Source organism: Falco rusticolus, chromosome 11 (assembly GCF_015220075.1).
Source record: "Falco rusticolus isolate bFalRus1 chromosome 11, bFalRus1.pri, whole genome shotgun sequence".
In the NCBI taxonomy this organism is placed as follows: Eukaryota; Metazoa; Chordata; class Aves; order Falconiformes; family Falconidae; genus Falco; species Falco rusticolus.
This window is the reverse complement of record NC_051197.1, coordinates 10,484,510-10,494,561: the sequence shown is the minus strand read 5'-3', so window position 1 is coordinate 10,494,561 and position 10,052 is coordinate 10,484,510. Positions and strand designations below refer to the sequence as shown.

Below are 10,052 nucleotides of genomic sequence, written 5' to 3'. Positions count from 1 at the left end.
AGCAGGGGAGAGAAGCCCAAAACTAAAGTGTCTGGCACAACAGAAATATTGAAGGAAGATGCTCCATTTTCCTTGAAAGCTGGTGCAATCGATGAGCTGCCCCCTCCAGAGGTCTGCTCTTGCTACAATTTTATGAGGGATAAAACACCGTTTCCCATTAAACTTGGCTGTTCTCACGTTTCTTTTTGCAGGAGTTAAGTGCTTTTTCAAGAGGCATTAGTGGAGTTGAGAACACTCTTTCCCACCGTCTTTAAAGAGGTAATTTGACCGCTGGCTTCTGCCCTGATATGAAGCAAGGTGGGAGTGAGAGGGGTTGTAGGCTGTGGGTCTACACTTCATGGTTAAATCAAATATGGACCAGCTGATCATCTGTGGTGAATTAGCACAGCTCTGCCCAGTGGCAGACGTGGCTGATACCCCTGGGATTCAAGCCTATCACCTGCCATAGAGTCAGTCTGGATTTTTTGGTCCTAGGCAGTATCAGAGATTAGATAGGGATGTCATCTCTCCCTCGTGCTCAGGATAACAGCAGTGGGTTCAAAGGATTTATTTGATTTGCCAAAAAAAAGATGTGATTTGAGTTGGCAGAAGCAATGCTTCTCAACAAGGACAACCACCCTAGGTCGAATGATGGGTCGTTCCAATGAAACGAGGCTGAAACTGTTCACTGAAATAATTTTGAAGCTGGTGAGTTTTGGTTACTTGCAAACCCTACATTTTTGGCAAGTTTATCTATTCCCCCTCAGCTCCAGCAAAAACAAAGAGAATATAAAGTCTGTGCTTATCAGCTGCTTTGCCTCCAGCATTTCAGCATTTTTCACTTGTTACATTTTCACTTGCTAACCAGTTTCTGAAGCTGCAGGGCTCGAGGGTAGAATTTGGTGATCAGAGCTTTTTCCTAGACACAGCTTGCATTAATCAAGTTTTTGTCAAAGAACCATATAATTCATGGTGTATGAACACACCAGGAGTTCATACGAAGTTTTTATTATTCTCTATTGTCAAAGTTAGACCAAAATGCTCTCCAAAAAGAAAACCCCGTAATTTTTAAATAGAGGAGTTTACACTTCACTGAAGATCAAAGAGGAAACAATCTAGATCAAAAATAATCCTGTGAATTTGACTTTCATTTTTCTCCCCAGCCAGCAGCATTTGGCCAATATTTTGTCCTCTGGCTTTGAACAAGTGCTATTAAAAAGTAAATGAAAAAAGCTTGCCTTATAGGAAGTGCTTAAACAGGAAATTCACCTTCATATTATTTCCTGGCTGTTATAAAATTAGCTTTAGCGGAGAAGGGAGAAGTGGAGCAGTGAAGTGCACAATCGTTTCTCTTTGCTATAAACGCCTTTTGGATGCTGACCCAAGAAGAGCAGCTAGCTATGAGCTGAGGTCGGGAGGATGGCTGATTGGTAACTTTGATACTAGCTACTAAATTTGGGAAGGAAGGGGGAATAAAAGCAAAAGAGGTCACAGTTCTGTAACACTGACAGTAACACGCAGGTGATGGGTGCTGTCAACATTATAAACTATATACAAGACGAAGCGGGGCTCTTTCTTTTCCCAGAGAACGCAACAACAACAAAAAAAAGTTGTATATAACACAGTTGGCACATTATCGCAGGGATGAGGAAAGGGGGCTTCTCCTGAAGGCTTAACTCACGGCAGTCCAGAGGACAGTTCGTCTGTCTGAACATACATCCTCACCCCCTTTCTCCTTAAATATTTAGTGAAGACCAGGCCAGTAGCAATGTCTGATGCAATCGTGGCGCTAATAAGAAGTTACTAAATGCAAAGTTTTCCCTGAAAGGGAGCACCTTACTCCAGGAAGAGGTGAAGGTGGGGGGCGGTTCAAGGAGTGACATGTCTAGTGCCAACCTCTGGTGCATCTTCTCATGGGCAATGGTAGCTCAGCTGGCAGTCAGTTGGGTAGGGTGTCGAGCCCAAGGGATGCCGCGTGCTGCTTCGCCCGGAGCCTTAGGTTCTCAATACTTGTCGTTTTACTGTTCAGGCTTGGAAGGGAGCTGGAGGCCTGCAGGATGGGTGAGGACCAGACCTGCTGAGCGTGGGAGAGTGACTGGTAATACGACTGACAGTGCAGAGAGCTCAGCGGCGCCATATTGACATTCATGCCCAAGTAGGGCATGGCAGACGGTGTCCCCATTTCGAAGGAGGAGTAATGGACCAAGTTGTTGGTGGCTGCCATGTGCTGGCGGAATTGCTCCTGCAGGCGGAAGAGGCTCAGGGGCGAGGAGGAGTAGGAGTGAGTCTGACCCAGGCCACTGCTGGATGAAGGCGTCACCGTCGCGCTGAGAGGGGACTCTGTAGCAGGAGACAGAGGGGATGGGGGTTATTTCAACAGGCTGGATGCAGGTGCTGATCTACACCCCGGTAGGGTTTGGACAGCAGCAAGGGCTTCTCTCTTGCACCAGGAGGGTAAACGAGAGGGGTTGTGTTAGCTCGGGAGAGCTGAGCGTGTGTCTTTTCCACACTTGGCATTTTACAGCGTGGAAATGGGGCTGACCTCTTTGCTATGGCTTTCTTGCTGCCACTGTTCTCCCCAAGCTTTAACCTGAGCAGGAGGTCTTTGCTCTTTCTGTGCTCCTGCTACAATAAGCATCATACCCTCTGTGGAACCCGTTAAGTGCTGGGGACAAGAAGACAAGTCTGGGCAGCCAACCTGCAAGCACCCACACCGTAGGGAGTGAAGGGACTAGACCCAACCACCAGCACCGCCCTTGGAAATGCCAGGTCCTGACACCACCACCCCATCAAGATGATGCCCCTCACCTGCTTTTGGGCTTGCTCTCTTGCAGTTCAAGGCCTTGCTGTCCACACCAGGGCTCTTGTCCACTTTAGCCTCATCCAAGGTGCTCTTAAACTCCTCCTCTCTGTCAGTCTGGTCCTCGGGCGCCGACTCGCTGGCCGACTGCTCCGACAGGGTTAGGTTGAGGTCTGTGCCTACCTCACTCGGGAGGCTCTGGACCTTCTCAGATTCCGGGGTGGTGGCTTGAGTCTCCAGCATGGGCGGCTCCGTCTTTCCCTCACTGTGGCTCCCTTCACAGTCCTTCTGTTTCTGCAGCTGCTCCTTCTGCAGGCTACGCTGCTTCTTCCGGAATTTGGCTCTCCGGTTCTTGAACCAAACCTTCAGTGCCACAAAGATCAAGGGGGAAAACCAGTGAGAATCCAGCTTAGTGTCAAATTCAGCATCATTCAGACTGGGAGCTTCAGGGGAACACCAAGTAATGAGTAACTGCAAACCCACTGTGCCCAAATGCCATTTCACTTTGTTGGATCTTAAGAGCTCTAGCTGTTTTCAGTGCTTCGACAAATAGCACAGCAAATATATTTTTTAAATTTCTGTCCTTTGTGTTGATTCTTTAAGCCACTCCACTGGTGGTGTTTTCTGGGGGTTTGTGTTTTTTTTTCCTAAAGTGTTCAGGCAGCTGTGTCCAACCAGAATGTCTTACAGCTGAGTCTGATAACATTACATTGGTTTACAGTACAGTGCTCTCTCAGTTTCTAAAACCATTCAGTTCTAAGTGTACCGAAACTATGGCAGCAACACTCAAAATAAGTCATTAAAGGCATAAGTTCTTATCTGGGAACTGAATTTAGGGAAGGAGGAGAGGGAATCAAAATTTTTTTTTAACCTAAATCAGTAAAGCTAGATTGGAATAATAGATTTGCAATTCTTGTTGGTGCTGTTTGGTTAGTTAGATGAGGAAACAAAAATTTTGAAGTTTGAAGTGTCTTGACGTTTATAGAGAATAGCGCTTTTTTCTACTGCTTTTCACTTCACACTGAAGAACTTGCTATTTAGTCTTTTAAAGCCCAGAAATGCAAGAACTTCCCCACCAGCAGGTTATGAAGCACGTTGTGCTAGTTGAAACTAAAAAAAAAAAACCACACCACAAAACCAAACCTTGGCCTGAGATGTTACAAATATTGACACTGGTGGAAAAGAGCAGCTGGAATTACTTGGGTTTCTGCTCTTCTGAGAAAGCCAGAAAAGCCTTGCAAATAAATAAATAAGTAGACTTCTGTTGACGTTTCTAAAATTTCCCCCAAAGAAATGTGAAAGAACAAATGAAAACCAGTGTACACTTCAGACAATCCTAAATTCAAAAAATGTGCGTGTGGATTAAGAATTTCTTTAGCAGATGTGTGACTTCGGATGATTTTATTCCCCCCACCCCCACGCCTGGCAACTTTACTGCCCAAAATCTTTGATTACACTGGAAGAATCCTGAAAAGTCAGGGGAACTGTCAACCCTCTGGGAACCCCACTATATTCCTTTAAGCATCCCCACTCACAAACCCAGAAAATATCTGTACCTGGACTCTGGCTTCAGGTAGGTTTGTGCACATAGCCAGCCGCTCTCTCATCACCACATCTGGGTAGTGAGTCTTCTGGAAGGTCTTCTCCAGTGCCTCCAGCTGCTGGGCGGTGAAGGCTGTGCGACTTCGCCTTTGTTTGCGGTGCTGGGATCCATAACGTGCCTCCAAAATGATGTCTTGAAATGTACAGCCGTTGGAAGACAAGAAAAGTGGCCAATTTAATTATTGGAATTTGTATGCTGACAGTCGAATAAAACACTTGCTAGCACCAGATGAACATAGAAAACATTTTTTCTTCATGGCATTAGATCTAATAAAATACATACATAGATATTTCTAGTTAACTGAGGTGTCCCAGAAGATAAAACCTCTGACTAGAAAGCCTGTTCTGGAGAGGTAACCTCTTTCTATGACAGCTGTGGAAACTGTTGAGGCTCCAGTGCTAAATTTGGTCAAAATAAGCCAATCTGCTCCAACATCAGTGGGGCAGGACACACAGATGCCCAGACCCCGCCATGGCATAAACCTCCTTCATTAAGAAACACAATTAAAAACAAGGTGAGGAGATTCACCGTTGTAATCAGATAGGGGTCCAACATTATGTGTTGTGTCCTCCTTGAAGCCCAGGGCAGAGCTCTGGCAGGCTTCAACGCTGCCGTGATGCATGGTGCTGGTCGGTGGGAAGATCCATGCAGCTCAAACACAGCTGCCTCCTGCTCGTTTTGCTGGCTGCAGCTGCATTAGAAGACATGCAACTTCACAGACACCAGGCTGAGCCTTTAGTGTCTCGTACGTAGCTCACTGTAGTCTTCAAGACATGGTATTGGAGAGCTGTTCTGGGCTCCGGTTCAGGAAAGTGCTTAAGCTCATGTGCTTATGTGCGTTTAGCTTGAAAGCATGCGCTTTGCTGAGTGTGGACACTCTCCAGCATCTGGGGTGGAAACACCAGCCAGGACCAAGTCCAGCCCCACTGACTGCAAGCCCAGAGCTCATGTGCTGGGCTCTTCTCAGTAGAGGACCTGCTCTCAAGGTCTGACTTTGCAAACTGGGCTTGCAAAATTCAGGGCAGACAAGACACTCAGACTGGGGAAAATCTGAGGCCAACAGTAAAGGACTTATTGTTTTACCAGAGGCATTATTATTGCACAACAGTTAGCAGGAGTAAAAAGATCTTAAATCAATGAAAATAAGTTACTTTAAAATGAAAAAAACCCAACCTTTATTATGCAAGTTGGGACACGCTGTGCTACAGTGTTGGAATGAAATAGTCTGGCGAGAGGTTTGCTCTCAAAGGGGAAATGCAGAAAGAGCAGTGTCTGGTATCATTTTTAATTCTGTTAAGAATGTGACTTCCAGTAGAAGGGAGGAACGAACACACTAGAAAACAACCTAACAGGAAGAAAAGTCAGCATTATCACCGCGCGGAGCCAGATGAAGGCTCTTTATGCTGTTTATTTGTGCTTTTGTCACGAGCATCATGGCACAAATCTAAACAATAAAACAAAACCCGCTGTCAGGCCAGCCCCAGAACCACACAGCCAGGTTCCAAATTCGTTGGCTAACGAGCGTAGCAAATCAGCTTTGTGCCGCTTAAACATTCCTCTTCCAAACTTCCAGCTGTTTCATTCTAGGTCAGCATTTGCAGCGCCTTTCTGGGCGATTGCCAAGGAAGCGTGGGTTTGGCAACCTGGAAAAGACGTGATCAGGCTAAAGGTCTTTGGCCAAACACAATATAGCGTTGGGTGCATACAAGAGACTTTTGTGTTCAAGGTATCGGAGCTCCTCGGGGAGTTAAAGCGCTGGTCATAGCTGCCACTTCAAAGGCGAAGAGACCATCCTCGATGCATTCAGGCACAGTTCACAGCGCAGCCAGGCAAGCAGAAGGGATGTTCCAGGACAAGAAATTGAAGCTACCCCAAAACGTTTTACAAAGCTAACGTTTGTGTTTCAAGTGCAAGAAACCAGGAGAAAGGACACTAGTTGAACACCCTACCTGCAGGCTGGAATATTCCTGAATTTCTAGAGTAGAGGTTAGACCTACCAGCTCCCCAGAGGTGGCAGCTCATGCATTAAGCTTGGCCACTCTGACGAGAGCCAACCACCAATTATTTTAATGTTTTAACTATGTTTTCGGGCTTTATGCAAGAAGGAGAATATAAATTGCAGGTGAGGCTTTGCAGTTACAATCAGAAACCTCTGTTTTCTGACTTAAGGTCATTTGCTTTTGTGCTGCTTTATTCTGACTGTCCCTGGAAGGCAAATGAGATCTATAACCCACACCAAAAGATATTCAGAAGTAACAGAATGTGAAGCAGCTGCAAAGGAACCAGCTCGTAGGTATATAATGCCTACCCACCAATGATAAGCCGACAAGGGAACCATGGGATTTAATTTGGAAAGTCTTCCAGGAGGGTTATTAATTTTAAAGATAAGAGGTCAGAAAACCAATTGAATCCCCCGGTCAAGAATATGAGAATAGCTTTTTTGATATTTTTTTTTCAATCTCCCTCTGCTTTTTCCCTAGTTAGCATCAAAGACATTAGGTCCTCCATGCTCTATTGTAAAAGAAACAGGTGATCACAAAAAACTTTCAAGAGATCCTTGCACCTAGGAAAGGGGCACCTCGAGCCCCAAGGTCGGCAAGACACATCGCAGAGTTCAGGGCTATCTGCCCCCGTCTGACCACCCACATGCTGAAAGGGGGAGGGAAGGAGGGGATGGATGACCAGAACAAGGGAAGTGTCCAGCTGTCACCACTCTGCAGCCCAGCAGTAGAGCCAGGATTAGAGTCCAGGTCTCCTTGATCCCACTTTGGTTCAGATACTCCCAGCTGTGACCTATGGCCCCCCAGAGATCCCACAGGCCACAGCGAGCGGTCTGAGGAACCATGTTAAGGAGGTCACTGCTAGCAGCTGGATAAGGGAATGTTGTTGGCATGAAGATTTGAGATTCAGCTGTGGTTCACCGATCCAAAGAGTCTGAGACCTTTATCACCGTGCCTTCGTGGACTACCCACTTAAGAAGACTGTCCTGAGACTTCTGCATCCTTATTTTGGCTTAAGCCCACATCTCTTAAATTTAGCCCATTAAAGTTGTCTGGGTATATAATTTTTTTCCACCTACTCTAGGCTGGAAGGAGCCACTCCGCTTTTTTTTAATTTCTCCTTTAGTATCAGACAACTAGAAAGCCATCTTAAAACAGATGTGTAATTTTCAGACAGTCAGGGAAGATCGTTCCATTCTGGGAACATCTCTAGAATCACATCTGTAGTAACTTTTTGCTTTAACTTCAGCATACCGGTTCCCAGGTCTGCTCTACCACACCGCGTCCAAGCCCTGACCAAAACGGTGATGTTGCAGCTGTTGACCTTTCGCATTGCAGTAGCCTTTGATGATCTCAGCCAGATCTGAGTGTTTTGCAGTAGGCTAAAATGTAGAACAGATATATTTGCCCTACCATACCAAATATTCTCAGGTCTCCATCAATTATTTTTGAACAATTCCCCCTACCAAATCATAACATACTATCTGGACTTTGCCCTTCCTTCTAATGACAGTATTGATGTAGTGCTCTCATTACCGCTGAACACAGAAAAACAGCTCAGATGTTCTGCAGCAGCAGCTCCTGTCCCACTGTTCCACCATCAAGAATACTGTGTAAATAACACTCTCTGGGTGAAGTCACATGTGACTTACTTTGAGCCTAAAAAAGTTCTTTTGTGGAAGGCAAAATACAAAAGCAACAGAGAAGGAGCCAGCAGGACCTGCAAGAAAGTGTCACCCAGACAAGGTCTGGGATCCCCAGGAAGAAATGGGTCAAGCTGAGACCCAAAGAAGATCCAAATGAAGATTGCTTTCCGGAAAGAGTGTTTGGTAGAACAAGAAGTGGAAAATAGTTGCAAGAAGGGGCAACGTGGAAGAACCGGCTATGGCCTGGCATGACAGCAGATGGCTGTTAGGGGATGAAAGTCCTGAGCCCTTCGGTGGGGAAATCCAATTCACTGCATGCTCATATTCATCGTGCTGTTATTTACTGACAAGGAAGTAAAATTTTCTGTTTTATTTTTTTTTCAGTTGTGAAAATGTATTTCAGTGCCTTTTTAATTCTCTGTCTTCAGTCCCATATAGTTGGGCTGTGTCCCTGCCCACCGCCGGGCTCCCCAGCCATTGGGGTCCAGCCTGCAGCCAGGTCCACTGGCCACTAACACTGGAGGGCACGTGCCACTAGCAGAGCTCGGCCACATGGCCACTTTTCAGGAGCACACCACGTCGGTTAGCTAGGTCACACTCCAGCTCCTGAAAAACAGTTTCACTCAGTGCAAGCAACAAGTTTGTTGGTTTGTTTGGGTTTTTTTTTCCCCAGGGAACAGCAAAAGCCATGAGTTGTTCTTACCAGCCAGTCTCTCTGCCAGGGTGAGGGCATGCACCGAGGGCCTGTAGTCGGGGGCGTGCTGGGCTTGCTGGGCTGCCTGCTGGTGGAGGTTGTACATGGCGCTCAGCGAATTCATGGCGTGGAGGGAGTACCCGTTCACTCCATAGTGCTGCATGGTGACATAAACCTGGAAAACAGCAGCCGGGGGAGAGAGGTGCTTAGGAATGTGCTAGTCCGGCATCCTGGTGTCTCAGCAGAGCTTGGGAAATGTTGAGCTCAGACTTAAACTGCTGCATGCAAGGCTCATTTCCAGCCTCCCAGCTGCAACAGGTTCTGGGACAGGAATTAAAATACCTCCCATAGACCTAAAGCACCAGCGACGCCAGCCTGGCTCCAAGCTTAGAGGCAAGCATCTGACTGCATCCCACTCATGGTATGCTGAACAAAAGGTGAGAAAGGATTTTATTTTTTTTTACATACCAAAATAAAATTTATCTTATTATCGCGGCTTTTAATGAACCGACCTCGCTCTGTCTCAGAACTAGCTGGGATTTTGTCCCTATCATTGCTTACAGTGCGTGTTCCATAATCCTATTGCTATAATGTCAAATAATCATTCTTATCTGAACCCACTCATGCTTAATTTGTTTCCATTCAATTTTCTTACGGTTCTTCTTAAAAAAACACAAATGAGGGCGGGGGGGGGGGGGGGGGGGGGCAGGTAGAAAAATAAAAAGCACGTCGTGTAAACAAAACTGTTGTGGCTGAAGAGGGAAGTAAGGTTTGCAACAGAAAATATTGGTATTTCATAGCTCAATAGCAAGGAAGTTTAAAAAGTTTAAAAACTAATGCCTTTTTTTCTACTGTGGGCTCTGCATGAAACTTCAGGCTGTTTTTCTGTACAGACTACCTGTAAAACCGAGCTAGTATTGATCTCAAAGGCTGAGTGATGCTTCGTTCATCCCTCTTATAAAAGACTGAGGGCATCCAGGATGCTCTTTCTGTAGTTTGTAAGACATTGGAAAGGAAGCTGTGGAACATTGCCACAAAATAAAATTTTTAAATCACTGTTTACGCCAGCAAGTCCTCATCCGCAAAGTCAGTGTAATGAGGGGATGAATGTTCAGAGAAAGAGGTTTGGCTGGACTAACTTGAGGAAAACAGGCAGGTTATCTAGGCAACCACTTGGAAAACAGTTTGCTCACTGGAGGGATGTGATACAGCTCCCAAGATTTAGAAGAAATGTGGTGCATTGAACAGCAAAAATTATTTGGATGAACAAGTATCTGTTGTTTTTTTCTGTACTGAGAAAAGACCTTTATTTTGGCCTGTAGAGGATTTA

At 45.8% G+C, this 10,052-nt stretch overlaps 1 protein-coding gene across 1 annotated transcript; it reads right to left on the bottom strand.

The window, feature by feature from the left end:
• Nucleotides 1-1,918: 1,918 nt before the first annotated feature.
• On the bottom strand, nt 1,919-8,897 carry DMBX1 (diencephalon/mesencephalon homeobox 1). Its single transcript, XM_037404656.1, has 4 exons — nt 8,732-8,897; nt 4,336-4,514; nt 2,788-3,142; nt 1,919-2,319 (listed from the first exon to the last, which is right to left on the bottom strand). Exons 1-4 carry the CDS (start codon nt 8,883-8,885, stop codon nt 1,919-1,921), a joined length of 1,089 nt encoding a protein of 362 aa, XP_037260553.1. The 5' UTR covers nt 8,886-8,897.
• Between the last annotated feature and the right edge of the window lie 1,155 nt (nt 8,898-10,052).